This window comes from Bombina bombina, chromosome 2, assembly GCF_027579735.1.
Source record: "Bombina bombina isolate aBomBom1 chromosome 2, aBomBom1.pri, whole genome shotgun sequence".
In the NCBI taxonomy this organism is placed as follows: Eukaryota; Metazoa; Chordata; class Amphibia; order Anura; family Bombinatoridae; genus Bombina; species Bombina bombina.
Window position 1 is genome coordinate 1,014,121,160 of NC_069500.1, and position 20,432 is coordinate 1,014,141,591.

The 20,432-nt window shown below is 35.7% G+C and overlaps 1 protein-coding gene across 2 annotated transcripts in view; it reads left to right on the forward strand.

Annotated features, from left to right (window-relative positions):
* The window catches only part of SYNPO2 (synaptopodin 2), a 39,920-nt gene extending 21,734 nt beyond the window's left edge, over positions 1–18,186 (forward strand). For both annotated transcript variants that reach the window (XM_053703595.1, XM_053703596.1), the window contains exon 2: positions 13,483–18,186. In XM_053703595.1, the coding sequence (XP_053559570.1) occupies positions 13,599–15,674 (2,076 nt within the window). In that variant the 5' untranslated portion in view covers positions 13,483–13,598 and the 3' untranslated portion in view covers positions 15,675–18,186. The remainder of the gene's footprint in view (positions 1–13,482) is intronic.
* Positions 18,187–20,432: the final 2,246 nt, after the last annotated feature.

The following is a 20,432-nucleotide window of genomic DNA, read 5'->3' on the forward strand; positions in this document are numbered from 1 at the left end:
AACTTTCTTAGTTTCTATGGTTACTGCTGAGCCGTGCACTCACATAGAGAGACCAGCTCAGCATTTGATTGACATAATTTTCCAAATGAAAATTTAACAGAGGGAGGGGATGAAGCTGCAGTGTAACAGAACTGCCCACACTCCTGACTATGTACTCTACTAATTATTGGACCTTGGTATTTTCATTTTTGTGGCCAGGGCCGTCTTTAACACAGGGCAAAAGGGGCAGCTGCCCAGGGCCCAGTCTCTGTTGAGGGGCCCAAGAGTCCTAAAAAAAAAAACAACTTTTTTTTTATGGTTCATATCAGACTGCTGATGTGACATGGGGAACACACACATTCAGTCCTAATACTGTCACAGTCAAAAGTACTCTGCTTATATTTAAAAAAAAACTGTGCCAGACCGTGCCGGTGCATGTGACATGCCAAGCTATTGCCATGTGCTGTTTTAGATGTGCAGCACTGAATGCAAAGCCCTAACTCGGCATCCAGCCAATCCCACTGCATCAGATAAGGTCCTACTTGGGTTACAACTGTTACCAGGTAACTGCTCTGGTGGTGGAAATTGTTTCTGGGTAGGGCTAATTGTAGGCGCATGCAGCAGAAAGCTGGAGCGGCAGGCATGTGAGGATTTGAGCATCTGTGCAGCTGCATACACTGCTCTCTTCAGTCTTGAGGCTGTGTGACTCATCTCACACTGCATCCATGCAGCCTTGAGCAGATAGCATCCAGTCTGCTGATCCCCTTAGCCCTGCTCTTTCTGCTGTGGCCCTAAGATCAACTAACTGAAGTTTGTTACGGGAACAGTGCTTTGTAGAAAGGTGTTAGTGGGAAGAATAAGTGAGTACACACACACGCCCCTTCTTCATGCAGCATTGTCTAGTGCAGGGTGAGAGGGAACTTGTTCCTAGCAAAGAAGTGACATGTGCTGCTGTAGCTGATGTATAGTGTCATGCTGATACTTCACACATTAATGTAAGGTTTATTTTTATAGTTTTTGTTTTCTCTCTGTCTCAGATTTTACAGCTTCCCATAGTAGTTCTGCTGTTCCAGTCGGTAAACTTATATTTGTCTGCACCTCCATGCTTCCTCCTCAGTCTTTACCTTGCTTTGCTCCTGTTGGCTGCCCTAAATCTCTTTAACCAGCTAACCTCACACCAGAATCACATTCAAAAGAATATTAAATGAATCCACAGTGGAGGAATTTATATATTTATTTACTTATAAGTACTGCGTATGTCCAGTTTCACATATTGCAATTTATTTCCTTTTTTTTTTTTAAATGATTAGCCCAGCAGTGGATGATCCACTGCTTGGCTAATAATTTTAAAAACATTATAAAATAAATTGATTTAGTTGTTTTTTTGGGATGGAGAATGAAATTGCATGGGGTGGGGGGGGCAAGAATTTTTTTGCCCAGGGTCCAGTCAATATTAAAGACGGCCCTGTTTGTGGCCAGTGAAATAGATACATTTTTATCATTAACATTTTGTGTAAAGCATGCAGAACTTTTTGTAAGTGTATTTTGAGACTTTAATATCATTTTCATGAACTATGGATTGAGTTAGCAATTATAAATGACTGTAGTGTCGCTTTAAATATAACATCATCTTAACACAGCCAAACATTTTTTAGTGTGCTCTGCAGTCAAACTCAATCCAAAATACAGTTGTAAAATTTAGCACTTTTTAAGACCTGTAGAAAACCCATTATTATTAATAGTATAGCACTAAACTACAAGAAGAACTTCAGTACTTCACACCATCTGCTTAGCACATTGGCTTGGCACTATATGCAATATTTGACTGGGTACCCCCATTAAAGTCTTTTATGTAAAGGGTTTAGAGCACCTACACTATTAACCATATTGCTTTTTTTTTGTATTTCATTTTTTATTAGAGCATTAGAGATTATACAAAAAAATAAAGAAAAAAACAATATATACAGAATCCACAGGTTTTAACATTGATTAGGACTTCATATCATTGTATGCAAGAATCCTCATATTTTCATCATATTTCCAACTAATAATATGTCCTTATGCTTACAAGTTATGTACAACTCTTCCACTTGCCTTCTCACATCATATTTATATTCTAAATGATATAGCTAAGTAATAATCCAAACTTCATCATATAAATTAAATATAATAATTCCATATGCACCTCACGACATCAAGAAGACGATCTCCAAATTTTGATCCAATTTATCTATATCTCTAATCTAACTCTCTTTCAAATTTAACCTGTATTCGATTAGGATTTATCTTCCTAATCCAAGAAAAAGTCCTCATACAAGGCTGTAACTACAGGGAGTGCAGAATTATTAGGCAAGTTGTATTTTTGAGGATTAATTTTATTATTGAACAACAACCATGTTCTCAATGAACCCAAAAAACTCATTAATATCAAAGCTGAATAGTTTTGGAAGTAGTTTTTAGTTTGTTTTTAGTTATAGCTATTTTAGGGGGATATCTGTGTGTGCAGGTGACTATTACTGTGCATAATTATTAGGCAACTTAACAAAAAACAAATATATACCCATTTCAATTATTTATTTTTACCAGTGAAACCAATATAACATCTCAACATTCACAAATATACATTTCTGACATTCAAAAACAAATCAGTGACCAATATAGCCACCTTTCTTTGCAAGGACACTCAAAAGCCTGCCATCCATGGATTCTGTCAGTGTTTTGATTTGTTCACCATCAACATTGCGTGCAGCAGCAACCACAGCCTCCCAGACACTGTTCAGAGAGGTGTACTGTTTTCCCTCCTTGTAAATCTCACATTTGATGATGGACCACAGGTTCTCAATGGGGTTCAGATCAGGTGAACAAGGAGGCCATGTCATTAGATTTTCTTCTTTTATACCCTTTCTTGCCAGCCACGCTGTGGAGTACTTGGACGCGTGTGATGGAGCATTGTCCTGCATGAAAATCATGTTTTTCTTGAAGGATGCAGACTTCTTCCTCTACCACTGCTTGAAGAAGGTGTCTTCCAGAAACTGGCAGTAGGACTGGGAGTTGAGCTTGACTCCATCCTCAACCCGAAAAGGCCCCACAAGCTCATCTTTGATGATACCAGCCCAAACCAGTACTCCACCTCCACCTTGCTGGCGTCTGAGTCGGACTGGAGCTCTCTGCCCTTTACCAATCCAGCCACGGGCCCATCTATCTGGCCCATCAAGACTCACTCTCATTTCATCAGTCCATAAAACCTTAGAAAAATCAGTCTTGAGATATTTCTTGGCCCAGTCTTGACGTTTCAGCTTGTGTGTCTTGTTCAGTGGTGGTCGTCTTTCAGCCTTTCTTACCTTGGCCATGTCTCTGAGTATTGCACACCTTGAGTTTTGGGCACTCCAGTGATGTTGCAGCTCTGAAATATGGCCAAACTGGTGGCAAGTGGCATCTTGGCAGCTGCACGCTTGACTTTTCTCAGTTCATGGGCAGTTATTTTGCGCCTTGGTTTTTCCACACGCTTCTTGCGACCCTGATGACTATTTTGAATGAAACGCTTGATTGTTCGATGATCACGCTTCAGAAGCTTTGCAATTTTAAGAGTGCTGCATCCCTCTGCAAGATATCTCACTATTTTTGACTTTTCTGAGCCTGTCAAGTCCTTCTTTTGACCCATTTTGCCAAAGGAAAGGAAGTTGCCTAATAATTATGCACACCTGATATAGGGTGTTGATGTCATTAGACCACACCCCTTCTCATTACAGAGATGCACATCACCTAATATGCTTAATTGGTAGTAGGCTTTCGAGCCTATATAGCTTGGAGTAAGACAACATGCATAAAGAGGATGATGTGGTCAAAATACTCATTTGCCTAATAATTCTGCACTCCCTGTAGTACCACACTAAAAATTATAATTTGGCGTAGTTGCAATTGCAAAAGTACACAAAAGAAAGGGAAGGGGAAAAAAGAGGCCTCAGCCTCCCATATAGCTTGGATTATAGGCATGCACCACCATGCCCAGCGAACTAATCCTAAACATAAATATGAACATCTCTCTCCCTCCCCTCAACAAGTTTAATAATATTACATTTCTAAATCCTCTGCATTAGATGATCCACATAATTACAGGTAAGTAATGGAGCTAAAAACTGATCTTGGGTATTTTTATCATATTAGAAATATTGGTATCTTACAGCGCTGCGTTTGGTGACCTCTTGCCCCTGTCTACAGTGGGTCCCCCAAGTACCCACTAAGTTAATAGAATATGAAAGAATGAATAGATAGGAGCGCCAAAAAATAGGCAGGGTCTTAAGTGATTGATAATTGTAGTTCTGATGCTAGACCCTAGGTTGGGATAGCATATATTGGATGTTTAGAAAAAGTCCCTATATGAAATCATGTGTCATAAGGATAGACTTAGAAATTGGGTATGATGTGTTTAACAAAGAATATTTATTACAATTTGCACAAAATATCGGATAATTAAAAGCAATTAGGTACAATTCACAGAATATTATATAGTTAAAAGACAATTAAGTACATGGATCCATGTGGATAAAATCCTATTTCATATAAATGTGTCCTAAAATGATCTAAAAACAAATATGGCTGTCTGAATGTTAAAATATTTGTGAGTCTCACATATACAGTATGGTGGTGAGGTTGTACTGGTGAGTGACCTCTCTAATATAATAGACACAAAAATTGTGTGAAAAAAGTACAAGAATACCAATATAAAAAAATTGAATGAGAAAAAGGGGATTGGTATAATGGACAAAGAAGTAAACGTTGTGATCAAAAGATATTTAAAAACAGTCTCCAAAGATGAGATCTACAAAAGCAGTTATAGTGAGCATGTGAATAAATACAAATAAGGATGTGATCCACAAAAACATATATGTGTATATCAAAACAAGTCGCAAAAAGCTATTTTATAAAAATATTGAAAAAATGCTGAAAAAAAAAAAAACTTTTGTGAACAACAGGTGTGTACTCAAACTAGTTGGTGTGATTATAAAGTCATTGTTGGAGGTGTGAAAGTTCCTGGAATTCAGTCCATTTTCTATAATGATCCTTTGAAGATCCTTTGTTTGTAATCCTAAAAAGCGTTAGAAGTCCTAAAAAATGTTTGAAGATCAAAGTGTAAAAATATAAAAATTGTGTAAAAGTGTGATCGATGTGTAGAAAAAATAAAATAGTAAAAAATGGTGGAAAAAAATAAGGATACTCTGGAAATTCCTCAAGACCTATAAATAGAAAATACTAACATAGTGTAATACTGTTTAGGTATTTTAGAATTAGTAGGAATAAAACTCACCATATAACTCACCAGACAGATATATGGTGAGTTTTATTCCTACTAATTCTAAAATACCTAAACAGTATTACACTATGTTAGTATTTTCTATTTATAGGTCTTGAAGAATTTCCAGAGTATCCTTATTTTTTTCCACCATTTTTTACTATTTTATTTTTTCTACACATCGATCACACTTTTACACAATTTTTATATTTTTACACTTTGATCTTCAAACATTTTTTAGGACTTCTAACGCTTTTTAGGATTACAAACAAAGGATCTTCAAAGGATCATTATACCAAATGGACTGAATTCCAGGAACTTTCACACCTCCAACAATGACTTTATAATCACACCAACTAGTTTGAGTACACACCTGTTCACAAAAGTTTTTTTTTTTTTTTTTTTCAGCATTTTTTCAATATTTTTATAAAATAGCTTTTTGCGACTTGTTTTGATATACACATATATGTTTTTGTGGATCACATCTTTATTTGTATTTATTCACATGCTCACTATAACTGCTTTTGTAGATCTCATCTTTGGAGACTGTTTTTAAATATCTTTTGATCACAACGTTTACTTCTTTGTCCATTATACCAATCCCCTTTTTCTCATTCAATTTTTTTATATTGGTATTCTTGTACTTTTTTCACACAATTTTTGTGTCTATTATATTAGAGAGGTCACTCACCAGTACGACCTCACCACCATACTGTATATGTGAGACTCACAAATATTTTAACATTCAGACAGCCATATTTGTTTTTAGATCATTTTAGGACACATTTATATGAAATAGGATTTTATCCACATGGATCCATGTACTTAATTGTCTTTTAACTATATAATATTCTGTGAATTGTACCTAATTGCTTTTAATTATATGATATTTTGTGCAAATTGTAATAGATATTCTTTGTTAAACACATCATACCCAATTTCTAAGTCTATCCTTATGACACATGATTTCATATAGGGACTTTTTCTAAACATCCAATATATGCTATCCCAACCTAGGGTCTAGCATCAGAACTACAATTATCAATCACTTAAGACCCTGCCTATTTTTTGGCGCTCCTATCTATTCATTCTTTCGTATTTTTATCATATGTCTTAATAAAACTATACCATTTGTTACAATATTTCTTTATACGCTGCTCAGATCCTATGGTACAGTCAAATTGTTCCATTACAGCTTGTTTCATCTTAAAATGTATTAAATTGTGTATTGAGGGGGGCTTTTTATCTTTCCAATTTTTAAGAATCAAGTAGAGACCACCTAAAATCGTACAGTTAATAAACCGTACATTTAATTGCCTACGAGTATCAGAGTCGACCAAAAAGAAGATATGTTTTTTTTCTATTTTGAATGGGACCTGTGATATTTTACTTAACCAATAGCTAATCCTGCCCCAAAATTGTTGAATTTTGGGGCATGTCCAAAACATATGGATTATGTCGGCACTAGCATTTGCACATCGAGCACAGCAGTGATCTGAATTGGGGAACCATTTATTTAAAGTGGTGGGTGAGACATAGTTCCTATTTACTAATTTAAAGTGACTTTCTCGCCAGCTCGCTGCCAATGTGGCGTTTTCTAATTTCTGAATACTTCTAATGACATCTTCCTTCTTTAGATCTTGTAACTCTGGTAACCAAGAAAGAACTATCCTTTGAAGATTCTCCTCTTCTGACTGCTCTAGTGTCAGTTTGAGCCAATATTTTAAGGAATGGATACCGGCTGACTATAAAATTATGCCCGATTGTATACCAGAGTTTATCCATATATGGTTTGGTCCCCTAATTATTGAGTTATACCAATGTCGTATTTGTAAATACACATAAAAATCTGAGTTAGATAGATCAAATTGTTGCTTAACCTCTGCAAATGCAAGAATATTTGATCCTCCTGGACCTTTTAATTGAAAGATATATTTTAAACCTTTATTGGCCAATATTTTAAATATTTTATTATTAATTCCATCTATAAAGAAAGTGTTCCCGGCGATCGGTAATAGGTTAGAAAATGAGTGATCTACTTTTAACCAATTGCATATACGATACCAAGCTTTAATAATAACATATATAGTCATGTGTTTTTTTGCTTTAACTGGTAAGTTCCTTGGATGACAGTGTAGAAGTGCTAGTAGAGAATATGGAAATACAATATGTTCCTATATGTTCCTCATGCAATATAATTATACTGAGTAAACCAATCTAATGCCACTTTCCCAAGACAGATATTATTATATTTCTCAAGCGAGGGGAGTGCAAGCCCTCCCATATACTTAGCCTGCATTAACTTATTAATTGCTATTTTCCTACATCCTTTTCCCCATATAAACCATCTAAAATTTTTATGGACCTCTTCAATATCCTTTTTGGGCATCAGAACAGGTATGTTATGCATAAGATATAAAAATTTAGGAATTAGTATCATCTTGATTAAATTCATTTTGGCAGTAAGGGATAACGGAAGTCGTGCCCAGCTTTCTAGATCTTGTTTTACTTTACTGATTATAGGAGTATAGTTGATTTTATACCAAAGTTTCGGGTCACTACATATATTTATACCCAGATACGTAAATTGGGTATTTATTTCTTTAAATGGAGTCAGTATATCATATTTAATACCTTGCAGGATCCAAAATAATTCAGATTTTACTGCATTGATCTGATAGCCAGAGATGGAGCTGAATATCTGTACTAAATCTAATACCTTAGGGACTTCGGATCTGACGTCTTTAATAAATAAAAGCAAATCATCAGAATATAATAATAGTTTAAATTTCTGATTCCTTAAACACATTCCCTCCAGCATGTCTCTAAGCTTAATCGCTAGGGGCTCAATTGCCAGGTTAAAAAGAAGAGGCGAAATTGGACAGCCTTGTCGTGTTCCTTTTGCTAATTCAAAACTATTTGTCTGCATACCATTAATTAATAGAGCAGATGATGCTTTATTATACGTAGCTTTAACACATTCTACAAATTGGTTCTTAATCCCAAAGCGTTCTAGAGTAACAAAAAGATGATCCCATAGTATAGAATCGAATGCTTTTTGAGCATCGATTGATAGTATAGCCGAATTTTGTAGTGACCTTTTCTCTCTCTCTCTCATTTTTGGGTAAATTTGCACATTCATCTAATAATAGAAAAACTTTCCGTAAATTAGCTGATGGATTACGATTGGGCATAAATCCGGTTTGATCTACAACCGAATGCTTGTAAATATTTTATAATCGGCATTCAGTAGTGAGATGGGTCTGTAAGAATTCATAGTTTCGGGATGTTTCCCTTTCTTATGTATTAGTGTTATTAATGTCTCTGCAAAATACCTTGATGGAACTTTTCCTTTAATAAAATAGCTGTTGAAGAGATTCATCAGAGTGGGAGCAATCTGATCCTTCAATATTTTATAAAATTCACCCGGTAATAAATCAGGTCCTGCCGCCTTATTAAGTTTTATATTATCTATGGCATATATTGTACCTCCGTAAGAGAGATTGGGGTATTTAAGAATTGTAAGCTTTCTGCGTTTATATGAGGGAGAGAAATATCCTGCCAGAATATAGATTTATTTGTTGTATTTATTCCTGTGGGGAATATAGATTTTTAAAGAATTTAAAAAATTAATCTCTTATCTTGGCAGGTTCTATTATATTTTTGTCACCCACTTTAATCCTTTTAATAAGGTTTTGCTTCTCCTTTATCTTGACACATTTGCTAACAACTTACCAATTTTATCCCCAAATCTGTGAAATATTGCTCTATATCTAAGATCTTTTATGGTATTTTTCTGTTCCGTTACTATTTCCCATTTTGCTCTTGCTTTGATATATCTGTCCCAGTTCTCTTTGTTAGGAGCGCTAATATACGTATTATACCTATTTTTTAAATAACTTGAGCATTCAAATTCTTTCCTGTTTGCCTCTTTCCTATGCTTCATATAATATCTTCTAATGTCCCCCCTTAACACCACTTTGGCAGATTCTCAAAAAGTTTCCTCTTTGTTTATATATGATAGGTTATCTTGCTTATATATATGCCATTGGTGGATCAGCCAGTTCTTAAATTTAAAGTTATACACAAGATATCTAGGAAAGTTATAACTTCTAGTTATATCATTTGATCTTTCCCCCAATATACTTTAAGCGAAATTATGGCGTGGTCTGATAATGTGAAATTGCCAATCTCAGCTTCCGGGCTTAATCCGAGCACTGCTCCTGAGACTAGGAAAAAGTCAATTCTAGAAAATGAATTATATTTCTTCGATTCGCAAGTAAATGCTCTTATGTTGGGGTTATAAAGTCACCAGACATCGGTTAATTTTAGATCTTTACAGATCTTCTTAAGTGGTTTACTTGTTGTCTTATTTCCTCTATCCATATTAGCGGTTCTCAATCTAAGTTGTTAAATACCATATTATAATCACCTGCTATTATTATATTGACATCCATAAATTCATAAAGTTTATTCCTTAAGTCTAACCAGAAGGTTGGGTCAGCCTTATTGGGCCCATATACATTGCATATTACAAAAGTTCTATCTCTAATTAATATTTTGATTATAATATATATTTCTTTAGGATCTATAACTTTATATAAAATTTGATATTCCAGATTACGGTGAAACAATATTGCCACTCCCCTTTTCCTAGATGTGCAAGGTGTAGCTATTACTTCTTGTATCCAATTTACTTTCAACTTTTCATTTTCAGATTTGGAAAGGTGTGTCTCTTGAATTAGAGCTATATCTGCCTTATTCTTTTTGATGTCAGTTAAGATACGCTTCCGCTTTATCGGGCTTGTTATACCTCCCACATTCCATGATACTATTTTAACATTAGCCATATCTATTTAATTATCACTTATGTTTCAATAGAGAGGGGAGAGGGAGAGAAGAAAAAAAAAAAGGGAAAGACAAAAGGACAAAGGAACAAAAGATAAAAGTTTATTTTATAAAACCAATTAGTTACAGTTTCCATCGCCATTTTTTTGTAGAAATTCTAGCACTTCCTGACCTGATCTGAGTAAACTTATTTTGTCGTCTGATATAATTTTTATGTTACCTGGGTAGATCATTCTTGCTAAAAAGCCTGCATTTATCAGTTTTGTACAGTGAGGGGTCATTTCTTTTCTTTTAGTCATAGGGCTAGATTTATGAAAGCCCTACGGCTGCAAGTTCTCTCAAGAACTTGCTCGCCGTAATTTATCAAGCAGCGGTCACCAGACCACCGCTTCCCTATCCTCTTCGCCACCTCTAAGGTGGCGAAATTCAATCTCCTCGGTCTAGTCAGACCGAGGAGATTGACAGCTCCTGCCCGCGCTTGATTGGCTGTGCGCGGGCAGAGGACGGGATTGCACGCGAGCGCAAAATTGCGCTCGTGTGCAATGGCGAATACCTGCAGGTAATTTCGCCCCGCCACAGGGGAGCTGAGGCGGACACGCGCCCCTGTCTGCTTCAGCTTTAATAAATCTAGCCCATAATCTGGGCCGAGTAATCCTGAAAGAGCAACACTTTATTTTGTGCTATTTCCAAGTTATTAACCCCTCTGTAAACTCTAAGTATGGCTACCTTATCTTGAAAATTCAAGAATTTTATCATAATCGGTCTCCTATGTATTTAATTTTCTGAAGAAGGTTTTAAATACCCTGTTCTATGTGCTCTTTCTATTGGTATATCTATTTATTCCTAAAGCCTGTGGTAAAATAATAGAAGCAAAATTCATTAAATCTTGAAAAGCAATAATCTCAGGTACCCCTATCACCCTAAGGTTATTCCTACGGGACTTATCTTCTAGTTCCTCAATCTTCCTCTGCATGTCTAAGATTTGCTCGCTGTGTGTTTGTTAATTCTGTTCTTGCATGACCTGTATATCCTCTATTTCTGAAATCCTATTTTCAGCCTCTATTATTCTTGCTATAAACTGCTTAGTTTCTGTTTTTAGTAGTGCTACATCTTGTCTGATCTGCGTTAAATGACCAGTCAACACAGTAGATTTGCATAATCAACAAATGCAAGATAATAAGACAATGCAATAGCACTTAGTCTGAACTTCAAATGAGTAGTAGATTTTTTTTTGACAATTTTAAAAGTTATGTATTTTTCTACTCCCCCTGTACCATGTGACAGCCATCAGCCAATCACAAATGCATACACGTACCATGTGACAGCCAGCAGCCATTCACAAATGCATACACACTTATTCTTGCACATGCTCAGTAGGAGCTGGTGACTCAAAAAGTTTAAATATAAAAAGACTGTGTACATTTTGTTAAATGAAGTAATTTGGAAAGTTGTTTAAAATAGCATGCTCTATCTGAATAATCAAAGTTTAATTTTGATTGAGTGTCCCTTTAATTGTTAATAGATAAACATCTTCTAATGTTCATGTAATAAATAAAAAGTTAATAGACTTTTACAGCCTTAAAGGATAAGTCATAGTTAAACTTTCATCATTCAGAGGTTATGATATTTTTTAAAAAACAGTTTACATTTAATTGTAATATCACATTTACTTTTTTTTCTTGGTATTTTTTCTTTAAACTTAGCTACTTTCCATGAGAGCACACCTAGGTATGCTCAGGAGCAAGCATGTGTCTTGACCACTATATGGCAACAGCAACAATGTTTGTAACAATGTTATACATATAGTGCTCCTGAGTCTACTTTATTATAAGGCCATGAAAAAGGGGCTAAGTTTCAAGAAACAATACAAAGAGACATAAATAAAACTGGTAATATAAGTAATACTAGAATTTTTTTTATTGTTTTGTTTTATGAATCACAAATCAAGAAAGTTGTTTTACTTTTATCACATTTTGCATAAATCTAAAGTAAATCAGTTAAAGGGACGAAACAAATTAGATAATAGAAGTAATCTGGAACGTGTTTTAAAATTACATCTTCTAGGTGAATTATGTCTTGCCCATTTAGTCTGTAGTATTAGTATTTACTTTATGTAGACTGAACTTTAACACAGAGAGAGAAAATCAAGTTTTTTGCACATCTTGTTAATAAGATGTTAGGAACTATTAAAAGACCATTACATTTCTCAAGAAACTTTGTTACAGTTAAGTTTACATTAAACCCAATTTTTTTTTCATGATTCAGATAGAGCATGCAATTTTAAGCAACTTTTAAAGTTACTCCTATTATTAATTTTTCTTCGTTCTCTTGGTATCTTGATTTGAAAAAGCATTAATGTTATCTTAGGAGCCGGACAATTTTTGGTTCAGCACTTGGGTAGTACTTGCTGATTGGTGGCTAAATGTAGGCACCAATCAGCAAGTGCTACCCAGGTCCTGAACCAAAATGGGCTGGCTGAGCTGCTCCTAATATTTTATTCCTGCTTTTCAAATAAAGATACCAAGAGAACGAAGAATAAGAGTAAATTAAAAAGTTTTTAAAATTGCATGCTCTATCTGAATCATAAAAAAAAAATTGGGTTTAGTATCCCTTTAAGATTTAGGAATAAAACATTCTGAAGACTCTACACTGCCCTTCAAATACGTGTGTCCACTCTGGGTTGGCAGCTGGCCAGTGCATTAAAGGGACATTAAACCCAATTTTTTTCTTTCATGATTCAGATAGAGAATACCATTTTAAACAACTTTCTAATTTACTTCTATTATCTAATTTGCATCATTCTCTTGATATTCTTTCCTGAAAAGCATATCCAGATAGACTCAGTAGCTTCTGATTGGTGGCTGCACATAGATGCCTCATATGATTGGCTCAACCGTGTGCATAGCAATTTCTTTAACTAAGGATATCTAAAGAATGAAGCAAATTAGATAATAAAAGTAAATTGGAATGTTGTTTAAAATTGTTTTCTCTGTCTAAATTATGAAAGAAAAATGTTGGGTTTAATGTACCTTTAAGTAGGAGTGTGAATTTGGAAGGCAGTGGAAAGCACCAGAGGGGGCTTTGCCTTAAGCACTTTCAAAAGAAGAGAAAAAGAAGTTTCAATTGTTTTTTTATTTATATGCTTAAAAAATAATGCAATTTTAATTGCATCATAAATTTCTTAGAAATTCTAGGTTCATTTGCATATGTGCTTTTATTTATACCTATACTTTTGCTGCTATAAAACTTGAAACTATCAAACCTTATTTAACAAACCTATTCTAGTGTAGATGACTGAAATTAATTCAGTCCATGTAGTTTATATCAATGTATTAACTGTACTGTCCTTTTAACCCTTCCTTTAGGGCTTAGACGGAGCGAGAGCCTATCAGAGAAGCAAGTGAAAGAAGCCAAGTCCAAATGTAAAAGCATTGCCCTTCTGCTGACTGCTGCTCCAAACCCCAAGTCCAAGGGGGTGTTAATGTTTAAGAAACGTCGTCAAAGGTCAAGAAAGTACACATTAATTAGCTACGGCACAGGTGAGCTTGAGCGGCAGGAGGACGAAGAGGAGGAAAACGAGGACGACGCAGATAAAGAAAACACTTATCAGGTCACCTTCTTTGGAGGAAGTGAATCAGATCTAGATGACGATTTTCTCTCAGACCCTAACAACGAAGAACAAGTTGTGACTTTTGATTGGGACACTGGGATTTTAGAAGTTGAAAAGAAACTAGACAGTGGTGAGACAATGGATGATCTGCCGGAGACCAAAGGCAAAGGGGTCCTCATGTTTGCAAGGAGGAAACAAAGAATGGAGCAGATAACAGCAGATCAAGAAGAAGCCAAAAAACATAGTATGGAAGAGAAAATTACATTGACAGAGAACATAAAGAATGCAGTTTCTTATCAGAGTCAGGAAAGGGAAACAATTAAAACTCAGAGTTGTGTGAGTAAAAGTTATATAGAAGTGAGCAACAGCCACGACAGATTTGAAAATGGTATAGCTGGAGTACATGAATCAAACACTTCATTTCAGTCTTCAGAGATCCAAAAGTCATCAGCTTTAAATAGAACGGCTAAACCCTTTGGTGGTGTACAAAATCAGGCTTTGCTACAATTTTCGCCAAGTATAAATGTATCTAGTCCTTTCTCAGATGCACCTGCACCTCCTTACTCCTCAGTTACTCCACCTCCTGAACCAATGTTTCAGGTATCTGCATCAGTCCCAAGCACAGCTCAACCAGCTGTATGGTCACCATCTTGGTCAAATGAACAGATAGCTTCTAGAGATGAAAGAATTGCAGTTCCAGCACACCGAACAGGAATATTGCAGGGAACAACAAGAAGAAGCACATCAAAACCAATGTTCACCTTTAAAGAACAACCAAAGGTTAGTCCCAACCCAGAACTTTTGTCTCTGGTACAGAATAGAGAAGGTAAACGTGGAACAGGAGCTGGCAATGAATCTGGACCTGAAGAAGACTATCTGAGTTTAGGAGCAGAAGCATGCAATTTTATGCAAGCACAAATTGGAAAACAAAAGACACCACCGCCTGTTGCCCCCAAACCTTCAGTTAAATCTCCCTCTACCATGACACCAGCTTCACCTGTTTGGTCACCTCCATCAGTTGCTCATCCACAAGCACAAGTCTACCCAAACCAAAATATTTCTGTTAATGCAGATTCAGCACAACCTGCTTTCTACTCATACAAACCTCCAACTTCTCTCAATTTATCCGGTCCACAAAAAGGACCTTCTGCAGAGACTTCAGGAGCAAATCATGTGTATACACCTAAAACACCACCTACAACACCACTAAATAGCACTGGGGTTCCAGGAGGTGCTGGACCAGCTTATGAAATGCCAGCTTTAAGAGGTAAAGGTGCAGAGTTGTTTGCCAAGAGACAATCCCGAATGGAAAAATTTGTGGTAGATTCTGACACTGTGCAAGCTCATGCAGCTCGTCCTACTTCTCCAACTCCATCCTTGCCAACATCCTGGAAATATTCTTCAAACGTGAGAGCCCCTCCTCCTTTGGCATATAATCCTATTCATTCTCCACTTTACCCTCTAGCAGCTAATAAGTCTACCTCTCCTGCTGGAAAATCAGCTGCCAAAAATATCAAGAAAAAGCCTACCAAAGCTTTAAGTTCACTTGAGGTGATGAAACATCAGCCATATCAACTTAATGCTTCCTTATTCACTTTTCAGTCACCATCTGATGCACCAACAGATGCAGTAGCAACCAAACCAAGTGCAAGGGCAAACACTTTTCCAGCCGAAAAACAAGCTCAGTTCACAAAACCAATTAATGCTCCATCTAATACAAACTTCCAGACAGAAATTGCTCCCACTCAACCACTCTACAGCTCACAACCTTCGTTCCAGTCCAGTGTCTTTACCCCAAATGAGTCTTCTTCCCCACTAGGATATCCCATGTATCCTAGACAGGAATCGCCAGTAGCCACATTGATTGCTCCGCCAAGGCCGAAATTTTCTGCAAAGAAAGTTGGTGTTGCAGCTCAGGTGTGGAAACCAGAAATTGCTGAAGAGTAATTTTGAATTTGGAACTTTGTTTCCACTTTTAGAGCAATAAATAGTTTGCAGTGGTAATGAAGCATACCAAATATGCCAAGTCCTGGTTTTACTTAGTACATAATATTGGATCACCATTAAATCTGGGTCTAAATTATTTACCATTGCTAAAGGCAAATTATGTGTACCTAGGTATTCCAAATTTAAGCCTTACACTATGTATACTTCACATTTGTATTAAGTAAGCAGGGCTGTATATTAATTTGCTTTAAAAAAAGTAATGTCAGTGATCTTATTCACTGTATTTGAAGCTACTACGCCATAATCTTTATATTTTTCTTTTTTAGTTCACCATTATTGTATTTTATTTCTGTCTCCAAACATCATTGACTGCAGCTCTGACCGTTCATTGTCAGGTGTCTACCTGGTAATATTATGTCAGAACTGGAGTCAGTAGATATGGAAGTGGATCAATTGGCTTGTAGATTGTTAGATAATTTATTTTGGTTGATGTGAGTTTGTCATTTGATCTATTTTAATTTATTTACTAGTTCAGTGAAGTTATTTGAGAAAATCTTAAAATATGTACAGAATGTTGTAGGAAGGGTTAGTAAAAAAAAGAAACTTTAAATAATGTATATTCTTTGCAATCAAAGCTTAAAAGAGACCTCATGCACTAAAAATGTCTAACTATGTACTTGACTCTTCTGCACTTTTAACTTCATTTTGCAGAACAGAATTTATTTAGTTTATCACTGTCTGTGTTTCATTACAAAAGTATCAATCTTCATGAAGGCTTCATTCATCTAAATGTTATAACTAGTAAACAAATCTATTGATCGATCAGTTGATTGATAGATAGATTTGAGACTGTATACCTCTGTAGCACTCTTTTATTTAAGTTTTAAGTCAAGTCAGGAGTCAATGCTCACTTTTCAGAGCATTGGATCTGAACTTAATTTGACTCTAAAGTAAATATCCCATAAAAGCCTAGAAAAGTCTCCAGAGCGCTTCAATTATGACAAAGATTTATGGTAAAGGGAGTTTAAACTGTTGCTAAAGATTATTCAGTTGTTACTGAAAATGAATGCTAATTAAAGGTGAATTAGTCTCACAAATATATTGGCATTTGTTTCCATGTGACTTTGTTAACTATGCGATGTGTTAAATGAAAGTGGTATGATAACAGGTAGCTCAGAAAAGTAATTTTCATTAGTACAATCTTAGATGAAGAAAATATTTTTTTATTTTTGATTATATATTTTTGTTACTTTAATTGAATGTTATAATTGAAGAAATAAATTATAATTTTTAGATTGCCTAGAGTAGGGTGTAGAGCTAGACATATTTTGTAAGAATGCAAATAGTTTGCTCAACCACATAACCCATTTTGTCAAAACAAGCAATTAATAGACCATTAATATAAAGATGGCCTCTAAATCAGAGTATGCTGAATATTTGACTAGAGTGGGCGGAGTGGGGGCACTTATTTGAAGCCTGTCCTTACTGAAAAACAAACTTAAGATGTTTTAATGTAGCTGTATTGCTTGGGAAGATTAGTTTGAATGGAAGAGAAAAACATTGTCATGACATATACTTTGGAGCAGTCAATATATCCTTCATCTTTGGAGCCACTTCACTATGAAAATGTGTTTATATCACCATATATAAAACACCTTAGATTTTAGAATGTCTCACTTATAATGAACATTTTTTATTTACCGAAAAGCCATATATTGCTCACAGAAAGGCCTGAGGCCTACATAGCATATATTTGTTTATTACTTGGACATATTTGCTGCATTTACTTTTTCCATACAACTTTACTCTAAAACTATCCATCATTTAATCTGTATCTTTAGCTATATTTTACTTGTTTACTTATCATTCAAAGCACTGCAAACCTGACAGCTCTGGTCACAGGGATGTTGCCCATAGCCTAAAGAGTAAATGCAAACAAAATGAACATGTACACATCTTACAATACATTTTTGCTAGCGTCTGCATACACAATGTGCAGCTCCTGCGTAATCAGCAGTACAGAGGCTGTAAGAGCCTTACCCTTTTAGAGTTTGATATTTACCAGAGGCAGAAGAGTCCTGGTCAGGCTTGTTGTTCAGAGTTGTACTGAAAGCTTGCAGCAGCTTATTTTGTACAATTGCTTACCAAAAGTAGTTCTGCACTAAGAAGGCATTTTTTTCATACAATACATTACATGTAACATATAACTAATATGATTGTGCTCTTCTTTCATATCTCTGCAAAATAAACTTGTATGCCTGTATGTGCCTTTATTGGTATAACAGTACTTTTATTGTTTGAAAAATCAAAGGGCATAACTGCAATTTTACATGTTGGGAACAGTAAAAAAATAATTGTAGGCCAGGGCTTGGCAAATGTGTTCCAGGCTGGCAACATCCTTGTATAAGAGCCAGGTACCAAGCTGTTTTTTTTTCCTGCACATTGGGATTTTCACTTGATTTGCTGTATACTTTTCACACCATCATTAAAATCTGAAGATTCTTGTCTTCTTTTTTTTCTGTCTCTTCCTCTTTCTTTTTATGCATGACCAATCAACTTTCTCATTTTGTATTCTAACTCCACATTCAGGGTCGGATTGGCCTACCAGGATACCAGGAGATTTCCTGGTGGGCTGCAGCAGTTGGGGCTGGAAAGCTACAATTTAAAGGGGGATTAATGGATGCAATTGGGTTCTAGGGTGCCTTTATAACATCAATCTGCCATTTTTATTTAATACAAAGTAATAAAATGTAATTATAGGGAAGGAGTATCCCAGTAATCCCCTTTGAGAAAAATGGGGCATGGGCATTTTACCTACTCAACGGAAAATAGGGCTAGTCTTAATATTTTTCCAGGGCTGCATTTTACTCTCAGTCCGGCCCTGTCCACATTACACTATAGTCACTAATTGTGTTACAGTTTGGTTAGTGGAAATTAGTCAATATATGAGAATAGGAAATAACAATAACAGCCTATCCAAACTTACCGTAAATAAGGATTAGAATCTATTAAGAAAAAGTAAATGTGTAAAAAACAATCCTGATAAAATAAAATAAAGTAAAATCAAATCAAATAAGATAAAAAAAAGCAAATCCAAAATGGCAAGAGATCTCTTAGCAGCTCACAGTCTTCTAGTAGTAAAGAAGTGCAATATTCTATAGCGTGTGTCCCATAAGGCAGCTCTTCTAGATGTCCGGCCAGACACTAGGGTTTTCTATATTGCAAAACGAGAATTTGTGAGTGGAATTTGTTAGTGGAAACTGTAGTAAAAAATTCCCACCAGTGGCAGTACTTGAGGGTTCTGTAGAAACAGACCGTCACCACAATTGTTTTAACAACCCCAAACCTTATACCACAATATAGAGACAGGACTTGTTGACTTTGTATTCCATCTTTTTTGATGCAATAATCATATATTAAAGGGACAGTCAACTCAAAAATTGTTATTGTTTTAAAAAATAGATAATCCCTTTATTACCCATTCCCCAGTTTTGCTACGAAAACATGGTTATATTAATACACGTTTTACATCTGTGATTACCTTGTATCTAATATCGTCTGACAGCCCCCTGATCACATGACTTTTTATTTATTATCTATTGACTTGCATTTAAGCCAATTAGTGCAGTGTCTGCCACAACCCATGGGCATCAGCGTAATGTTATCTATATAGCTCACATGAACTAAGCAGTCCCCTGTTAAGAAAAGCTAATAAAAAAGCATGTGATAAGAGGCTGTCTTTAGTGGCTTAGAAACAGGCAAACGTTTAGAGGTTTAAAGGTTATATTTAAGGTTATAAAGTATATTAATAAAACAATGTTGGTTGTACAAAGCTGTGAATGGGTAGTAAAGGCGTTATCTATCTTTTAAAAAAAAAAAACAATTTTTTTGTTGACTGTCCCTTTAAAGAACCTTCTAATGCAAAAGGCAACATATAGTTTATTAGTACATGTCATGTTTGTGTCACTGACTGGGTTACCTGAATGTATTTAATACATACATAAAGGGCTAGATTTATGAAGCTGCATTCGCAGCTTTTTTGGCTATGTGGAGCAGGTTTGCATAAACGAGGCTGCTGCCAAATATTTAAGGAGCAGAAAATGCTTTTTTGCATCTCTGCCACCTGAAAGGTAGCGAGATCAATCACCTTAACACTCGCTCGTTCTGCTTTATCGTAATAGGTTGCACCGGAGCAGGGGGCAGCATTGCACAAAAAAATGTTGTGCACTGTTAAATTTCGCTATGTGATGCAACATCACAAGTGGCAATTGCAGGCAAATTTGTCCGCCTGCAAGGATGGCAAGTTTTGCCCAAAGTCCTCAGTAGCCCCAAGCATTGCAACCCCCATGCAGTATGTGGCAGGCGATTGGTGGCTTCTTGTGACTGCAAGTCTTGATTGGCTCACCAGCTGCGTTCTGCTCAGGAGCTGCAATGCTGGTGACTGCTGAGTGGGACTTTACCTATGTGTTTAGCCCATTTGAGGTATACTCAAAAGCAAATATATGAATACTAACTATTTTCGTTGAATAATTGAAATGCCCTACATTTTTTAAAATTTATTTTAAAACATTTGTATTGATCCTCGTTGGCTGAATACAAATGTGATTACAGAAATGTAGGGCATCTAAATTATTCAAAGAAAATAGTACAGACTCAGCATTCCAAATATAAAACAAAGTTTGCAAAAAGAGAAATCCAATTATCCAAAATTAAAGGGAGAGAAAGGTCAAAATTGAATTGCATGGGTGCACTTCAATG